The sequence below is a fragment of the Syngnathus typhle genome, linkage group LG2 (assembly GCF_033458585.1).
Source record: "Syngnathus typhle isolate RoL2023-S1 ecotype Sweden linkage group LG2, RoL_Styp_1.0, whole genome shotgun sequence".
Classification (NCBI taxonomy): Eukaryota; Metazoa; Chordata; class Actinopteri; order Syngnathiformes; family Syngnathidae; genus Syngnathus; species Syngnathus typhle.
Window position 1 is genome coordinate 16,153,892 of NC_083739.1, and position 18,721 is coordinate 16,172,612.

The 18,721-nt window shown below is 40.7% G+C and overlaps 4 protein-coding genes across 7 annotated transcripts; 1 reads left to right on the forward strand and 3 right to left on the reverse strand.

Moving 5' to 3' along the window:
- Positions 1-304: 304 nt before the first annotated feature.
- slc35c2 (solute carrier family 35 member C2) lies at positions 305-5,646 on the reverse strand. The gene is made up of 10 exons (XM_061297842.1): positions 5,452-5,646; positions 4,885-5,049; positions 3,296-3,446; positions 3,007-3,070; positions 2,854-2,926; positions 2,475-2,643; positions 2,176-2,259; positions 1,919-2,094; positions 1,693-1,822; positions 305-1,335 (listed from the first exon to the last, which is right to left on the reverse strand). Exons 2-10 carry the CDS (start codon positions 4,993-4,995, stop codon positions 1,214-1,216), a joined length of 1,080 nt encoding a protein of 359 aa, XP_061153826.1. The 5' UTR covers positions 4,996-5,049; positions 5,452-5,646; the 3' UTR covers positions 305-1,213.
- On the forward strand, positions 5,162-6,859 carry taf13 (TATA-box binding protein associated factor 13). Of its 3 annotated transcripts, none has more exons than XM_061297884.1 (2): positions 5,162-5,303; positions 6,160-6,859. In XM_061297884.1, the coding sequence occupies exons 1-2, from the start codon at positions 5,269-5,271 to the stop codon at positions 6,536-6,538; spliced, it is 414 nt and encodes a 137-aa protein (XP_061153868.1). In that variant the 5' UTR covers positions 5,162-5,268; the 3' UTR covers positions 6,539-6,859. The 3 variants fall into 3 exon arrangements, with proteins under 3 accessions (XP_061153868.1, XP_061153877.1, XP_061153887.1); XM_061297893.1 differs by lacking the exon at positions 5,162-5,303 and adding an exon at positions 5,672-5,748; XM_061297903.1 differs by lacking the exon at positions 5,162-5,303 and adding an exon at positions 5,672-5,748 and having other exon boundaries at positions 6,163-6,859.
- A 221-nt stretch (positions 6,860-7,080) lies between these two features.
- Positions 7,081-9,820, reverse strand: tnnc2.2 (troponin C2, fast skeletal type, tandem duplicate 2). Its single transcript, XM_061297872.1, has 6 exons — positions 9,663-9,820; positions 8,816-8,867; positions 8,108-8,251; positions 7,864-7,978; positions 7,654-7,790; positions 7,081-7,554 (listed from the first exon to the last, which is right to left on the reverse strand). Exons 1-6 carry the CDS (start codon positions 9,663-9,665, stop codon positions 7,523-7,525), a joined length of 483 nt encoding a protein of 160 aa, XP_061153856.1. The 5' UTR covers positions 9,666-9,820; the 3' UTR covers positions 7,081-7,522.
- A 1,457-nt stretch (positions 9,821-11,277) lies between these two features.
- LOC133167226 (troponin C, skeletal muscle) lies at positions 11,278-14,951 on the reverse strand. 2 transcript variants are annotated; one of them, XM_061297854.1, is made up of 6 exons: positions 14,792-14,948; positions 13,202-13,256; positions 12,976-13,119; positions 12,436-12,550; positions 11,968-12,104; positions 11,278-11,618 (listed from the first exon to the last, which is right to left on the reverse strand). In XM_061297854.1, the coding sequence occupies exons 1-6, from the start codon at positions 14,792-14,794 to the stop codon at positions 11,587-11,589; spliced, it is 486 nt and encodes a 161-aa protein (XP_061153838.1). In that variant the 5' UTR covers positions 14,795-14,948; the 3' UTR covers positions 11,278-11,586. The 2 variants fall into 2 exon arrangements, with proteins under 2 accessions (XP_061153838.1, XP_061153846.1); XM_061297862.1 differs by lacking the exon at positions 11,278-11,618 and adding an exon at positions 12,247-12,324 and having other exon boundaries at positions 12,074-12,160; positions 12,403-12,550; positions 14,792-14,951.
- Positions 14,952-18,721: the final 3,770 nt, after the last annotated feature.

Below are 18,721 nucleotides of genomic sequence, written 5' to 3' on the forward strand. Positions count from 1 at the left end.
GAACAAAATCTTGTACCTCAAAACTAGTAAATATAATAAAGTCCCCCAAAATGACATTTGTTCAACCATTAACATTGAATCCTCAAAACTATGGTCAACATTTTACACTGGTAAATAATATCCAAAACTAAAATCCCGCATGAATGATCAATATTGGGTTTTTTATAATCTGAATCTTCCCATAAATCGGCTCGGCGACACTGATGTGTACGTCCGCCTCACAGTTAGGAGGTTGTGGGTTTGATTCTAGCTCCGGCCCTCCTTATGTGGAGTTTGCATGTTCTCCCCAAAAAGCGACACAATCTTCAGGATCCCACAAAAAATATTTAATAATAATAAACATTTTCCATGTATACCAAAGACCGGATTGTACATTTCTATTAAACTTATCTTAATTGAAAAGTGTGAGGTAAATAAGGCACATTTGGGTTGAATTAGGATCTGAAATTTAAGCCAAAGTGGTATCTGATAATTTGCCATTTAAAATGAATTAATTTGTGGAAATGTGTTTCCAAGCACCTTTTTCCCTACAAAAGGTTGATGTCAAAGGAGTGAGACTTTTTCCATATAGGTGCACTTCACTTAAAACACATCAGGATTAGGGGAATGTACGATGTTTAAGAACAGCAAACAAATGTACGTATAACATAAAAATAAGCCACGTAAAGATAAAACACAGATTTGAATATTTTTTCACCAACCTTTTAAAAACTCCATTTTGTGTTTACGTCTACTTGGTTTATATTACATTTGTTTATTGATCCAAAAAAAGCAAAAGAAAATAATTTGAGAAGAGGCCATAAACCCCTTTACAGTACTCTAAGGACTGTTACTGTATTTTTAAGTTGGTTGACAACTTTAATGGGTTACAAGAAATTTAATATGACAATTACGAGCCTTTATGCTTTCTATAGCAATACTCCAAATGTTACTTTGGCATTGTGAACAATTTCAGACTCATTCTCTCACAATTCAATCATATGATGTGGACACTGAAATATGATGTGGACACTGAAATAGAAAAGCTACATAAAGCAGATTCACATGCTTCCTTCTCTGGGTCAAGTCATTAATAAGCCATAATGACGGAATGATTATAAATTAAACGAACCAACACGATTGTTACCTTTCCCCCTTGGCAGTAGGCTGTACATGGAACAGTTTTAGGAAGGCGAAAAAAAAAACCTGGCTGACATCGGGCTATTTGATGATATCAGTGGAGGGTAATTTCGTCTTCATTTTCAGCAGCGGAGTCTTCATCATCATTATGTCGCAGCAAAGGCAACTCAAGCTCTGGGCTCTTACTGTTCAGCTGTCGTAAGGACTGATTCTTGTCTGAAGGAGAAAAGAACAAATAGGGGTCAATAGGCCTCATTTCAGCCACTCGAAGGATTAACATGTTATTGGGCTTCCTTCATTTTCGTGCCTTTTTTGGTCTCACTGAAACAGAGGGTGCTAACCCCCAGATAGCTAGCTAACCACTGACTACCATATTAATATAACATATTGTTACAATGTTTCTTGAAAGAAATCCTGGCATGGAGTTCAGTGGCTACCCGAGCTGGTGAAGTTGCAGGATCAGGAACTTTTTTTAGTCACAATTATGACCTTTCAATAACCTTGATGTTTGGAATTTTCATTCATCACATTGCAATAGCTGTCAAAAGTCAGCAGAGATGTACCCGGACTCACTTTTGGAATAGTGGACTTTGAGTCCGACATGCAAAGCGATCCCAGACAGACACACGGCGAAGCCCAGCCAGTTGAGGACACTCATTTTGTCTCCCATCACCGATGCTGCCAGAACCAAAGTGCATATCTCCTGCAGGAAAATAGTACGAGACAGAAACTAGATTACACTGCTTGTCTAAGTGTCCAATTGCATTCCTTTTAATGTTATAACAACTGCAAAGCTTACCTTAAAGATCCCTGATATGGATAACGTCAGGCTGGATGTTCGGGAGACGAGCAGGAACTCTGAAAAGCCGAGACCAAAAGCCAGAACTCCACCGATGCTTAGTAAGAAGACCAAGTGCAAGAGCGGCAAGAGCTCAGTCCCCCGGAATAACTTGTCAGAAGTGCTAATGCTCAAGCCTACAAACAAACACCATGTATACGTACAATTGGTTGGCATTTGTCTTTGAAGAGCAAGCCACAGCCAAGGTTTTATCTCACCTTCATTATACAGGAAGAGAGGAAAGAGGCCAAGAAACATGAGAGGCTGGAGGTGATACATGGCATCGACTGGGTTCTGGAGGCCTACGGGAAGAAGAAATGGGAAAAACTTCAATGAGGAGTTTCCCTTTCCATTTGCCCAGCAGGAAGAACTGTTGAGGTCGATGAGCATCATATAGGAATCGAAAGGCTCCAGTTTAAGCTGATGGGGCAAAATTGGTCAAAGGTGCCTTCAGGTAACCACCACAACAATAGCGCAGCACTTGCGATTATTCAATGGACAACAATTCATCACTGACCCAGCTCCGCTTTCTGCGTGAGCACCTGAGTGAGGGTCCAGCGGATCCCCCCGATGAAAGACGCCAGCAGCACCATGAGGAAGCCCTCCATGTTGAACTGGGTCGATTGGAACGTAAACATGAACAAGCCGCAGGAGATCAGCAGGACCACGACAATCAGGAATGGGTTCTGGTGGAAACAGAGCCCAGGAAATGAAAGAAAAAGACTTCAAAACAACAAGACCATACTCTGCATTATTGATTTGAGAAACGGCTAAAGAGTATGCTGTAATTCTTTATCGAAAGCCTGTAACAGACATGTTATTGCAAAACCTGGGAACTGCTTTTATTTTATTTTTCTGAAAGCATATTCTGTCTCATTTGGTACATGCATTCTCACCGGCTCCTCCAGTTTAAAGACCAACGAGAAAAAGAGAATAAAGAGCACTGCAGAAGACTTGGTCATGGTGTACCTTGAAAAACAAACAGAACTCATTGAGCAAGAGGACAATTTGACAGACTATATAAGTACGCATTAACGTTGTTAACTTACAAGCTAATGGTGATGAAGAGGAAACTCCAATTGGACAGTCCGATGTCCAGTGTGGTCGCCAAGGCTGGCGAAAAGAGGAAGAACAGGAAGAACACTGCTAAGACAACTAATAAATGACTTTTTAATCAAATTATAATTATGTTATTTATTTCTTTATTTATTTCTTTTCTCACTTGTTATTAAAGTAAAGTGGCAAATCAGGAGACTTATTTTCTTTCTGTTTTCAAAACTCGAGGTCCAGCTATTAATATTTTCCTCTGTGAAAATATGCAAACCCAACCAGTCTCACCTGTGGGAGCCACTTTGCGGAGGTAATCCGTCCAGCTCAGAATAACTCGAGTCTTCCCTGTCCAACACTGCATGACCTGTCGGGTCAGGGCCGACAGGCAGAAGTTGAGGGCCAGGTGGACTAAAGTCATGAAAAGTGGATAGTGGAAGCCCTGGAGGAGGTTACACAGAAATTGTCATGAGGCTAAAATGGGTGTTCCTAGTAGGACATAATTGACTTTTTGTGAGATTATACACCAATATGTGAGTCTCTGGAGAGCCTGGCCCACCCATTACAAATGCCATTAAATAACCAACTAAACCCTTTTATTTGTCAATTTCTGAAAATGTGTCAGCGCACTGTTACATAACAGTAGGGCTAATTTACACCATCATAATAATCACCCAACACATTGAGTTTGTCCGCCCATGGCAAGATCAACTAGGCTGGGTCAAAGGGCAGAGTCTAGCTGCCTGGTCTACATTTTCTGAAACACTATCTTGCACGCTCCACGCTCCTGGACTGATATCCCACAGTTGTAACGTTGCTCCTCAATTTATATCCTAGAATCGCAATATTAATCAGAATGCCGTGTTAAGATTAGTGGGGGAACATGCAACATATTATAGGAAATATTATTTTAGGGCTGACTTCCCCCATTCAACGAAGCAATCAAAATATCTGCAATAGATGTTCATCAACAGTACCTCTCACCCACAAACCTCAGCGCGAGAGAGAGGTTACTACCGAAAATAATATTGCTTTGAGACTGAGTTCTATTTCTATAATGGACAACCAACACTAATGCAGTAGTAGTCAGTTACAGTAAATATTTGCCTGAAAACACTGATATTTAAATGTATCAATTACTGTTTGCACGGTAGACAGACTAACTTGTCTATCATGAATATAAAAACAAACAATCACAAAGAAAAAGTAGACAAATGTTTTTGAAAAATCTGATGGTCCAGCACTTCTGGATGCAAATGCGGTACCTGCGTGTTCTCTTTCTGTGTGTGTCTCTCTCTCTGCCTGTATCTCATTCTCACGATCTTCATGTCTCACTTTGCTGCTGTGCCCTCTCTCTGACATCCAGTGTCTCCCAAGACCTCTGGTTCGCTCTTTAGTGCTCTCAACTTGCTGCTGAACGCTAGAAGCTGGCTGCTACAAGATGCAACATATTCTCCACAGATCATTCTTGGAGCGGACAACATCAAACAATCCTCTTAAAATAAGACATTGATTTGGAACGTCTTGTTTCTGCAAATCTGTTGAGTCATCGTTCTAGACGAGTATCGACTGGTACCTTGACTTACAGAATGCAATCAATCTCTTCCAGCATCCAGAAAACTAACTATAACCTTAATCAAGGGTGTGTATCTCTCCAATAAAGGACAATTTGATATGTATTTCCTTCAAAGATGAATTTCACCAAGAAAAGACGTATAGTTAGGTATCTCGATATATTTTAGTGGAACTATTAGATGCACTTTTTAAAATCAAAACCGATTCATATCACCACTGACATTTTGTCACTCGGTGCGACCTAGTAATGAACCTCTACAACAGACAGTGCCCACTTTATCTCAAATAAAACTACACCGACTTACCTTCATGAGCCATTTGTTATAGAAGGTGATGCCAATAGAGAAGACATAGTAGAAGAGAACCAGTCCCACAGTCCGGAGCGTCCTGCAGAGGAACTGGACCGGGCCCGCCATACACACGCTTCTAGTGTCATCTGCAGCGTGACCGTTATCCAACTTTTTAAACACCTGTAGTGACAAAAACAAGAAACACTTAATGTAGCTAAAAAAGGACACTGATTTCCGGCGAGTTGAAAAGCGTTCAATGCCTAGCTTGACTTTCTAAGTACAGCTAACGTTAGCGTCTCAAAAGCTATGGGTAACCACTGTTATCGATGAAATCAAGTTGTGAAATGCTGAGGCGGTTGATTGTCACAACCAACGACAAGGTCCATTTTCGCGATTACGATGAATTCGCCACACGTCTCCAACTGTCAGTTAAGGTTAGTTGGGAACTCTGGTGATTAATATAAACCTTAGCAGCTAGGAATTGCATTTATTTTCACCGTTTTGAGCCTCAACCCAATAATTGAGAGCTACTCTTTTGCCAGCTGTCATTCGTTCGACGCACACACTCACACAAATACAGACCCTGAATGGTCCTTAGAAGTGATTTCGGTCCACTTGCGTTGAAAGAAAATTAGAAATATGTGCCATTAATCGGTGCTATTAAGTCTAAATCATAAAGTTACAAATAATTTCGTTTTGGTTATCACTAACTAAAAGTACACGTCGCGCGTAGTGGGCGTAGTGGGAAGAGATGTTCCACAAGGTGGCAGTGTTTCAAAAAAGCTTCCAATTTCTGATAAAGGCTCACTTCCTGTCAACGACACCAAACCGGAAGTAAAATTGAAGAAAGACTGTTTTGATTCTACGCAGAATTTTGAAGTAAGGATTTCTTGGATTAAATACAGCGTTTCCACGATTATTCATTGTAACGTTATATATGTTTAAATTTTCAAATCCTTTAAACATGCGTTTACCAAGAACAACAAATTGAAACATATCGTGGACTGGGCTCGGGAACAAATCCAAATGAATCGCAAACTGGAACAGGGTTAATGGGCAAAGTGTACATTTTGGGACTAATGTTAATCGTCACCAGATAAATTCAACGAACTTGCAAAGTGCTGGGATATGGGGTGAAGGAAGTGAACCATTTTCTTTATTGATTTCAACACATCGTATAAATAAAAATGGTTATTATCGTTATTGTCTTCCCAATGTATAGAAATGCACGGGGCACCCTGAACAATAATGTATGTTCTAAAAATAACTAAAAGCTATTTATATTTGTAGCAGAATGGCAGACGAGGAGGACGAGACCGGCTTTGACGAAGAGTTGGACGAGAGCTGCAGCGGTGTGGATGTGTGCCACGGCCGTCGAAAGAGGCTCTTCTCCAAGGAGCTGAGGTGCATGATGTACGGCTTCGGGGACGACCAGAACCCGTACACCGAGTCTGTGGATATCCTTGAAGACCTGGTGATTGAGTTCATCACAGAAATGACCCACAAAGCCATGTCCATCGGGCGCCAGGGTCGCGTCCAGGTGGAGGACATCGTTTTCCTCATTCGAAAGGATCCCAGAAAGTTTGCCAGAGTCAAAGACCTGCTGACCATGAATGAGGAGCTCAAGAGGGCTCGCAAAGCTTTCGACGAGGCAAACTATGGCTCATAAACACCTTGTCAAAGGGATGATCAAATAACATGGAATGTGAATGCAATTCCACATTCACTGTTATTTGATCATCCCTCCTTCCATCTTTATACACCCTGGAATAATTCCCAGCCAATAACAGGACACAAACAAGCATTCACCTTCATGTTCACAACTGATAAACAAAACATCCATGAGCGTTAACCTGGATATTTTTGGACAGTATATTCATCATATACTGATGTGTCCACACCTTATGTTACCTTTTTGTGAACTTTTCATTTTTAAGTCAATCTTTTGGACCCTGTAACCATTTTAAATAAACATATGCTTTGTGTACAACACTTATTATTTATTTGACAGCCACACAGTTCAGTGAGTAAATTTTATTCTTGTTGAGTTATAGTTTTCTTTTGGAAGAAGAGCAGTGAGAAGCACTTTGTGCATTTCTACTTGGAAAAGAGATTTGGTGCTTCTCTAAGTTCCTGTTAGGATTTCAGTCAAAATTGATTTCTTACATTTGCATCAATAAAGGTGTGATTTTTAAACAAAGTGGACAAAAAGAAGAAACAACATTTTATTGTTCTTCCCCAAACAACATTTTACAGACTGTTAATATGACAGACTACAAGTGAGTTGTTAGTTCATTTATTCTTGTTGCCACTCAAGCACGTAACCAAATGAATTGGTCTAAGTAATCGGTTGCTGTTCTATCGAGAGTAGAGCTTGAAGAAGAGGCGGTGGGGCAGGGGGGTCATCCCGACCAGGGGTCTGTGAATGGGATCATCCGCGGTTTTCCTTTAGCAGCATCCATGATGCATAAAGAGTGTAGCTTGTCCAACTACGAAAGACCTGCCCCCTCTTCTCTTCATGGTGCAAAATCTTTCTGTTTAGGGTGACTGAGGATGGGAAGTGAATTGATCATAAGGGGGTCAGATGAAATCTGACTGCATAGAGGGCGGGATTCACAGGGGTGAGGAGGAATGTCCATGAGTATGTCTGCTTTTACTGCACATTCTCCATCATCTTGAGGAATTCTGGTGAGCACAAGACAGCATGGAAGTCAATGAGTGCCAGAACAGCACCTCCATGTGGAGGTCTACTAACTGTGACTTGAGTCATCGGTAGGCGCCTACCGTCAAAGTCCAGCATGCCGTCAGAGTTTTTGTCCCCATCTTTCATCAGCTCATCAATCTCTTCCTCTGTGATGGGCTCGCCGGTGCTGCGGATGATCAGGGAGAACTCATCTCTGTCGATGTAGCCATCGGCGTTCCTGTGCGAAGACACATGATTCGTTCATAGATGATATTAGTATCAGAAGCAGCCTTGTCCCAGTGTACTCGTACTTGTCGAAAACACGGAAGCACTCCGCCAACTCTTCCTCGCTCTTGCCGGCCTGGTCCTCCTTGAGCAGTCTCACCATCATGACCAAGAACTCCTCGAAGTCGATAGTACCGCTGCCTATGAGAAATGAAGCCACGCCATTATGGACCGGTGATGTCAGATTGTAAAACTTTCAACGCTAGGAATAAATCTCCGAATGATTGCAACAAATATTACTTTACTGCTGATAATGTACTAAATGCTCACCGTCCTCATCCACCTCCTCGATGATCTCATCCAGCTCCTCTCTTGTTGGGTTTTGTCCCAACATCCTCATCACAGTACCCAACTCCTTGGTGCTGATGTCACCGCCACCGTCGGTGTCAAACATGTCGAAGGCGGCCTTGAACTCTAGAGAGGAAAAGGAGAGAGTCCCATTTAAAATTAAATACTTGTACCTACCCATCTTGGAATGTGTTCTTGTAAAAATCCCGTGATTTGCTATCTACCAGAGGAAAAAATACTTGTTACTTTTGAGGGCTTTCTGTGCGTTTTTTTTTTTTGTCTAAAATCAGCCCAAATTACTATCCAATTTTGAAACGCCCCGTCAGATCACATCTTGTGTGATTTATACTGGAACTGATTTATTGATTTGAATATTGATCTATCATTGGTATTTGTTAATAAAAATCATTGCGTGCAGCAGACTATGCAAGACTTTGTTACATTGCATTCAAACTTCACGCCATAGAAGTCTAAGGGACATAGGGTATCTGCGTATATATATATTTTTTCTTGACTACACATGAGGGATGTTCTTCCAATGGATTGATAATCTTTGCAGTGTTAATCCTTATCTTCCGGTTCCTGCCGGTCCTTGTGGGTACAAATGTCTGCTCAGTAGGAAATGGTGGCCTTACTTTGTGAAGTGGCCAGCAGTTTATTATGCTGAATTATGCTGCGTATTGTACTTACCAGCCAACATTTCTTCGCTCAGGTAGGAGCGGGCCTCTTGCTGCGCATCAGTCTGCAAGCAAATGTTGACAATTTCATCAGTCAGCCCATTTTTTTGCTGTTGTCATTGTTTAAATGTTCACATACTGTATCTAAAATATTTTCGATTTTTGTTTTTCAAATTGCATTTTTCGCATAGCATTGTGTTACAGGAGTCAGCGGCAATGTCTTAAAAAGGCTTGTTGTTGAGCTTGCAATAAATCACTCCAGCTATTTCAGGCTCAACACATTAGCCGTGGCTGTATATGGCCCGAAGACATCCAATCCTTGGGAATTTGTCACTTAAGCGGAATCTACACCTGAGCAGCTGCAGCCTACCCCGCGTCATTCCAGCCGCCCACCCCTAACTTTCATACTCACTTTCAAAACCCTTATCATAATTCAAACTGGGTCAACAAGTTGTCTTTAATATGATAATCTGTGTAATCTAATTACTTTATGAAGTACTAAAAATAAATTTGATGATGCAGTCTAATAAGCTTTAACGTTTCAAAAAAAGAGGTAAGAATTGGTTCAAAGGTCAAGGAGCTATGTTTGAAATACAAGTCAAATGCGACAGAAATATTTGGGAAAAAATGTAAAAAGTGAATTACACTAGTAGACCAAAACATTAAAATACTTATGATCTTTTCATTAAAAACAAGGTGATTGAAACAAAAACAAAAATAATCTTTTGACTTTTCAAGTAGGAAGTATTCTCTATCAACAGTATTTCATACATGCCTATTACTTTAAATTAAGCCAATAGTTATGAGCGCCATGCCCTCCTGGCTGCTCAACAGGTCCATTTTAGAACTGTGTCTCTTACCATGATTGTGGATTAGCTTTCCCCCCCTAGATATCCAAGGAAAAAAAAGCTCCAAAGGAGTGGTCAATCTGCGTGCACCCCAACAGAGAGACTAGACATCAAGTGAAGCTTCAGACACACTTTAAACCGGACGGCCAGGTCCCGCCCCTCGGTTCTAACAGGTCACCAGATATAGTCTCCTGATCTTTTAGGGTTCATGGGGAACCAAGGCAAGCCAATCACAATTTGAAAGTGAATGTGCCTTGAGGTGGAAGTGGTTTAAAACACCAACTTCAGAGCGCCGGGTGGATGGATAATGAGCGGAAAATGCAAAGTAATGACCAAAGACACAAGGCCTTTATTGTGACCAAGACAATTGTTGACATTCGCCCGAAAAATATGTTTGACTAAAGTAACTCAACATTTTAGATCTTTTCTCTCTGTTGTAAAAAAAAAAAAAGGTTCGCAATGAGGCCCTGTAAATATTATAGTGTGACGAGGACAAGGAAACGGACGGTCATGGCTTTTTCTGATGTTTATGTTTCCAAATCCCTTGACCAAACACCCCCCCGCCCTCTGCCTACTCAACTTCAACTGCACCCTGAATAGCAAGGAGGGAAGGGGGTACAAAGGCTCACACACCAAGTCTGGTGGTCCTTATAAGGTGGGCAGGACCTGAGGGGTGGCCACAAGAGGTGAGTAAATGGTACGAAATACTCCAAAGGAAGACTTGCAAAGAATTTCAAAGGGTGGTCGTTTTATTTCATTGACTGCAACTATGTGCAAAAATCCACTAATATTATTATTATATTGTATTACTATATTATAATATCCATCCATTATTTGTACCGCTTGTCCTCACGGGGGTCACGGGCGTTCTGGAGCCTATCCCAGCCGTCATCGGGCAGTAGGTAGGGGACATCCTGAACTGGTTGCCAGCTAATCGCAGGGTACAGAGAGATAAAAAAAACATCCCCACTCGCACTCACACCTATGGGCATGCTCAATCGGTCTACTAAGCATGTTTTTGGGATGTGGGAGAAAACTGGAAGACCCCGCACCTTCCAAACTTTGAGGCCTACATGTTAACCAGTGCTCCACCATACCGCCCTATTATTATTATTATTATTCTATTTATTTTATCATTATTATTATTATTAGTGTTCATACAGTATTGCTCAGCATATCATAACATACCACACACAATACATGCAAAATGCCACCTAGTGGCTGCGAGCTGAATAGGAATGAATGGCAATTTGACAGATTTAAGGGTGAGTTGGTTATCACTCTCATGCCATCCCACTGCAAAAAAAAAAATCTTGTGCTGTCCCAGTCCCATATTATGATAACCCATCACAGTAAAAGCGACTCCCACTCCTATCCTGCTGCCATTCAGAATGAAACTCACTCCTGTACCGTACCCATTTTGTAGGTCAGCTACAGAAATGAGAAACCCAAACAACTAAAGTTTTAGTTTACTGATTTTTTGACCATATATATATATATATATGTATACCTGACCCTGGCCCTTCTGACAGTATTATGTTCACCCATCCTGAAATAAAGGTCACATTTTGTACTTCAGCCTAGTTTGAATGAATTGAATTACTTATATTAAGCATGATTTCACAACCAAAGAGTAAAAGGTTGATTTATTTCATAGGACAACACAGGATAGGGTTATGGAGGAGGAGTTTGGTGGTTTGAAGGGAATACATGGTGTAGCATGTCAGGAGGAGCAACAGCTGCCAAGGAAGGGACAGCTGAAGAAAGTGTCTTCGTCTTACAAGGGGTGGACGGATATTTTTAGACATTCTCGCCAGACCTTAGGGCTTCATATGAGAGCAGCATGGTTGAAGGTATTTAACCCCTAAACAAAATGATGCCAATTAAAAACAGTGAAGTGATTTTGATGAAGGAGGGTCACCAGGGAATGTGGTCTTTACTGGACATTCTCCATCATCTTCAAAAACTCTGGAGAGAGAGAAAGAGGGGAAAAAAGCATGAGTTATTTCTTAATATTATGATGTAAAAGAGTGTGAGATGAAATAATAAAAGGCCTAAAATTGAACCCTGAGGAACACCACGCATATTGCATTATCGAAAGTCCAAGATACGAGCCATTGTCGGATGATTTTTTTTTTAGAGAAAACATTGGAGATACGAATGCACTTCAGACTCCAAAGCTACATGGCAGTAATGTTTACAACATCTGGCCATCATCAATTCTCGTTTGTTTCCTCGCAGTGGAAGGACAATGTCAGTTGGTGATATCCAATGTACCATTGGGCTTTACAAAGTATTTCCAATGTATTTAACTTACCGTCAAAATCAATCTTTCCGTCCTTGTTATTGTCAGATTCGCCAAACATTTCATCAACGTCTTCTTCTGTGACAGGCTCTCCGGTCATGCGCAGAATGTCTCCAAACTCCTCTCGGTCGATGTATCCATCTCCGTTCCTGGTGATGAAAAATATCCCTTCAATCGAACCTCTTTAGGGTCTTCGGAATCATGGCTGGATGAAGTAATTAAAACTCTATTAGCAATGGGTCCGTTTGTTTAACCAATCAGATTAAAATTTGCACCACAAGGGTCAGCTACCTGGATTACAACATCAGCATTTTTCCATCCTGGTTGGTGGTCAGTGTAAGACAAATTCCACTCGCAAAATATATCAATCTGCGAAACTTCAATAATTTCAATCTATTTTCTCATTTGATCAATTGCAAGAGTTAACTGCTATGGCCATTTCCTCACTGCAGCAAACTGATAAATGGCTGGATGTCGTACTTGTCGAAAATACGGAAGCATTCAGAGAGCTCCTCTTCACTCTTCCCTGTCTGGTCCTCCTTGAGCTGTTGCACCATCATGACCAAGAACTCCTCAAAGTCAATGGTACCGCTGCCTGGGGAGAGGAAAACATGAAGCGAAGTTCACAGGTGAATGTCTCGGCTGCACATCATCTCAGATATATTATTTTAAAAAAATAGCAATACCATTGATCAACATTCTTTACCATCGAATTTATTGTGATGCTCTTGTACTTAGCGTCGAATCGCTCTGATGTGATCCCTCCAGTATATTTTTTTTACATTAAAGAATCTCACAGCATACCACCAATGAAATTGTCACTAAAATATATCTACTGATACAATCATAATATCACAAATGTGCCTGTTAAATTGAGGATAAACTATTATTCTGTGATATGACCCTACATGTCTGTAATTTCTGCCACATGGAAGAAAAGCATTTCATTGTTCTGATTGTCACTCTATACTGACACAGCTAGATGAGAGCAATTCAAAGCATCACATTCCAGTTCCTCACCATCCTCATCTACTTCCTCAATGATGGCGTCCAGCTCCTCCCTCGATGGGTTTTGTCCCAACATCCTCATCACGGTGCCCAACTCCTTGGTGCTGATATCACCACCGCCATCCGTGTCAAACATGTCAAAGGCGGCCTTGAACTCTAGACGCGCAACAGAATGGCGTCAAAAAGGGGCTAAGGAGATATCTCGGTTTTGAAGATTGCATCCACAGCTCACACTTACCTGCAATCATCTCCTCAGTGAGGAAGGAGCGGGCATCGCTTTGAGCGTCAGTAGGCTTTTAAGGAAGAGGCAAAGGAGTAAGTACAAAGAGAAATAACTCACAACATATTGACCGCAAACATATATATATTGCACATATAGGGTGTTATTAAATACTGTGGTGGCTGAGTAAAACCTACTTTTTTTTTTACCACATCACGGCTAACATAAATTGGCATATTCAGAACGATACTATTGAAAGAGGCTATTTTTGTCATTTGGTGACGGAGGCATAAGGTCCAATCTATTTTATTTGCTGGCCATGTGACTAGTCACAGGGCACTACCAGTTGTGGCAGAAACACCATTGTCTTCCTCATCTATCAACACATTTAAACAATGGATTTATGACAGCACGGGACAGTTATGCAAACAATGTGTGTGCTAACAATAGCAGCCTTGCATGTCCAATCAGAGGGTGGTATTCAGATTATTGCAATTAAAAAAAAAAAACATTAATTCTATTATTTCTTATTTAGATTGTTTTGTTCTTTTACCCACATGTACAGTTTCAGGTTAGTGTTGCGTTAGCCAAATAAGTATTTTAAATACTGTTTACTGTTACCATAAACGTGTACAATATTCATCCAGAGAAAAGGGTGATGATGTTTGTATTTGTGATGAATAAACAGCTTGAAGTTTGCATCTTAGCTAGCTGCCAAACTACATTTATTGCATGTGCAATTTGGAGCTCATTAAAGAATTGAAAAACACCATTTTGATGAGTTAAAGAGAAGCTAAGAATTGATGAGAATGTGACATTACTGGGATATTGTAAAATGTGCAAATTAACTCCATCATCGTCTACGCTACAGGTAGCCTCAGAAATTTCCGAACTTTACTGTACTCAGTACACATATGCATTTTAAAACTTTATGCTTTTATTTGATGCCTTTAATTCTAATGAGAGTGGGATAAAAATCATACAGCCAATTTTCCATTTCAACTTTTGCACAATTTTGTTGACATTTTTGGGACACTCTACGGTAAATATGTTCAAATTCTATGGAAAAACACAAAAATGATTAAAAAGCCATTTTGCACATTTATCACCAGGACAATGAACTGGTGGTCTACAATGGCCTCGCTGGCTCTTGACAGATCCTTGTCAATATCTTAACATATGGCCACGCAAACAAATCCTTGAGGCTCAGCTAATTTTAAGACGAGACTTGAGGGAGGATTTGAGAGGGATTTTTCTCAAGGTGAACATCCTAAATTAGGACGCTCGGAAAAGGCGGGTATGTCTGTCTCAATTTACTCAGCTGTGTGCGTGGTGCTATCTTTAGTTAAGCTGGCTTGAATCTAAATATCCATCATATCGGGTTTAGCTGCCGTAGAGCAAGATGCAAAAGCAGATGAAAACTCAAACAGGGGAGCAGAAGTTGAGAAACTGATCTAGAATTCCCCCAAAGAAAACACCAGAAGTTGTCGCTCTGAGTGGGTCCACTGGGTCAGAAGGTTATCTCCATCTTGGCACATCTTTCCTGTATCCTCTCCAGGAAAAAGACAAAATCCTCCACTGCAACAAGAAAAAATGTCAGGTTCTTACCATGGCGACTGGCTTGTTGTGCAAATGAGCACCCCTCAAAAATCTGTTAACTGGCTGATGAAATGATGTCTCCCCTGCTACACGGGTGGGATAGAAGAGTCACGCTGTTGCCGTCACTTACATAAGTACCCTCGCATCCCGTGAAACTTTGGCTGAAAATGACCAGGATTGGGCCGGAGGCAGCCAATCAAATTTGTGGGTGCCCGCTTACATCCTCTTGATGGACATCCCCATGTGTCCAATCCAATCCCCCATATTTAGACAAGGGATCATCTCTACGACGCGATTAAAAAAAAAGGAAAGATGGTGCATGCATCAGTCAACTGGAGGTTATTTTGGCAGAGGATCAACTGGGCACTTGACTGCCGATGGAACCCTGACCTCATACTTAGATTAACGCCTCCCACCCTTCATGCTCAGATTCTCAAACCCGCTCTTCTCCCTCGACCCGGAGGTCCATCTCACAGCTTCGGGTTTGACCTTGCACTTTATGACAAATGTATCTCAAGATGGAGCGCAGCTCTTCAAACAGATGCACAGCACCTCCGGCTCTCTTTCCGTCTGGCTTCCTCTTCTTTCAACAAGTAGACAAATAGAACAGCAGGCATGCATCCTATAGTTAGCCTGTCAATCAGTGACAAGGCTTAAGTGTATGCTGGAGTGTGTTACCTAACGTGTTACTGTGTACTGACGTCTGGGTTGAAAAGGGAAATGTTTTGAACAATATAATAGACACTGGCTTGTAAACAAACAGTTTTAGAGTAGTGTTGGATGCACAGTTTAGTATAAGATAACAGTGATAGTTTCTGATAAGAATCTGAAGCAACTTGAATGATGTAGTCAAGGTGAAGTGCTGCCTCCACGTGTAAAATGCTTTTATAATCTTTATGAGTTTTCCCCCCCATACCCTGGATTCTCCTTCTACAAGTAGAATCCTCTCAAGTTCCATTCATCAGTCTCCGCCCCCGGCAGTAATGTGCTGCCACGCACCCCCCAACAGTAAATAAATAAATACATTATTGGATTGTTATATGCATTTCTTTAATTGCAGGGAACCAGTTGACTGAAAATATAAATGAAAACTCCAAAATTCCTTTAACATCAACGACAAAAAAGTTCATGTATAATTAATTCAATATTTCTAATCTGTGTTGTGCTACAAAATGAAATTGAAAATGATTAGTCTGCATAAAAATGACCGATGCATCGACAAAACTTTTCAATGTCGAATATACACAAAAAATCTGTTCGTTTGAGTTAATTCGGCACAGCAGCTAATGCAGCAAGCATGTGCTCAAAAATGCTGATATTAGCAAATATTTGCAACACTGTTACTTTAATTGCAGTACTTTAATACTAATATTATTAAACCTGTTTGTTTGGATGACTCTAACAGATTTGTTCATGTAAACTTTAATGTTACTGGTTGGCCAAGGCTTTTTCGATGCATTCCCTGGCATGCTTCAACCAAATAGGTTCAACACATTATTTTTGGGTGCACACGTAATCATCATGTCTACATCCATGTTCCTTGGCAGCCATACCCATCTTCTCTCCTCTATGAAGACAGCACATCTTGTTTTATGAGCGTCTCTCCTGGCCCTCCTCTAACCATCTGTTTTGAGTCTCCTCTTCTCAGTCATCACCCAGAGCACCTTCCATGCTTTACAATTTATGGGCCCTCCCCTCATGGATTGGCTGACTGACAGCAACAGCTGTCTGTCAACGTTCTCCTCCTTTCACTTTCCCGTCTGGCTGAGAGGAAACTGCTGTTAAAAATGAACGAGAACATGTAATTGCTTCACAGAGAAAATCAAATGAGTGATTTATAATAAGCTTTTGTCCATGCTGATTTTGATAATCTTTAATGATTCATAATACCTTCCACTGGTCCTTTCTATTTCAGGACATTGCCCGCCCCCCTCTTGAGGAGCAGCTGAGGCCTCTGTAAAAACACATTCTAAATGCGGTGGGAGGCATGCTTACCTCACTGTCTGTCGACAGAGCTGTTTCAAGACAATGGCACATGCACAGAATTCAACAAGTTAACCCATTTTTTTAAAACATAACAGATTGCACACCTGATAAGTGGGAAATTAATACGTGTGTGTTTTTAGTTTTTATACAACGTGGACAAACACGACACAGCTCAAGGTCTGTCACAGTAGCAAGACTGACCACTGAGGGGCAGCATGGAGCCACACAGTATCTCGACAGCGGCAGAGTGTAAAGGAATACCGTAATGGCCCAAATATAAGACGGTGTTTTTTTGCGTTGAAATAAGACTGAAAAAGTGGGGGTCGTCTTACATTCAGGGTTTAGACATTATACCCATTCACAACGCTAAAGAATATTGAACTTAACTCCCCAGGCCCAAGCGAACCCCTGTCACGAAGAATAAAATTAAAAATAGCGGTAACACGAATAAGAAAAATAAAAAATAGCGGTAAGAAAGAAAAGAGAAGAAAATAAGAGAAGAGATAACAGAAAATGGAGAAACAGTAGGTTTTTTTCACATTTAAAAAAACAAGCCATTCATTTACAAATGGGATTGCACCTCAGTTTACATATTTAAACGTTCAGATATTAAGATGTGATATAGTTTTTGCATGATTTCTCTCAAATATATTGTTATAATCATTTGTTTCAGATGGACTGTAATTATTTTCTGTATAAAAATTACATTTGGTGTTCAGTTTTTTTCAAACTTGAGTCTTGAAAAAGAGGGGGTTATCTTATAATCAGGGTCGTCTTATATTCGGGCCAATACGGTACGACGTCATAGTGGTAGTAGTCGTGGTAGAAATATTTGTAGTTGTGTTTGATATAATTTTATATTTATTTAATTGCCTTAAAAAGAGATATTGGTTTGATGCAGAGCAGTTTTACACCTCTGCAAACTACAACCACAATACATTTTGAATTGGAACAATTTGGACCACTTGAAGCATCATCTGTCCCCCCCCCCCCCTCTCAAATGTGTGGCGTCTCGCACGATCAGTTCAAATATGTAAACGTAAAAAAATCAGTCTGTGTGCATCTCGCTTAAGGTGATATTTGATGGTCTTTTTTTAGATTATATTTATTGGTGACAAGTTCATATAAGAAAACTGAAGGAGTTTTGTGAGCCAGTTGTTTAAATATCAGCATTCAATCTGGATGTAATATGGGGAATAATTGTACAATGGTACAGATAGCCCAACTTCACGTTCAAAACACCCACCTCATGATTTGATTTGAAGCCACACCATCAACAGATTGATCAGTGTTTTTTTTTATTGTTTTTTTATTGGGTTACCAATCTCATGGAACTCTGTCCGCTTGACGCCACCTCACTCGCATGGACTCGAAAGCATTTAGAGGACAAGTTCATCTGTGAGTTTAGATCTGGATCAAGGCTTCCTAATGCTGAGCGTACAGATGGGGAGATGATGTCAGTGATCCTTTCCGCTCAGTGCACAGTCCACCAGTTGAGGCTTTGCCTGTTCTCCTCATGATTGCGTGGCTTAGCTCCGGGTGCTCCGGCTGCCACTCACATTCCTGAGACATGCATGTTTGGTTTATTGAAGATTCTAAATCACAGGTGTCAAACTGAAGGCCCCAGGGCCAAATCTGGCCCACTGCATGACTGGCGCACAGAAAAACAAAAAGTGAGTCTACTTCAAGTCATCTTCACCGAAATCAATTTTCTTTGTTCTCTTTTTAAACCAATCTATTTTGTCATCCTAGTTTCATGTTAAATATACACCTGATGCATGCGTATAAACCTGCATTTTGACTTGTGAAGACAAGAGAAGTGGTGGGCTTCCCTTTTCTCTCAAACATTTCAGAAACAGAGCGACAGTATGAGTAATATTTACCTGAAGCAGTGGGCGCGGCCTCTGAGCGTTGGGTGGAGTTCAACACTTCCAAGGGGGCCAACCTGTGCCT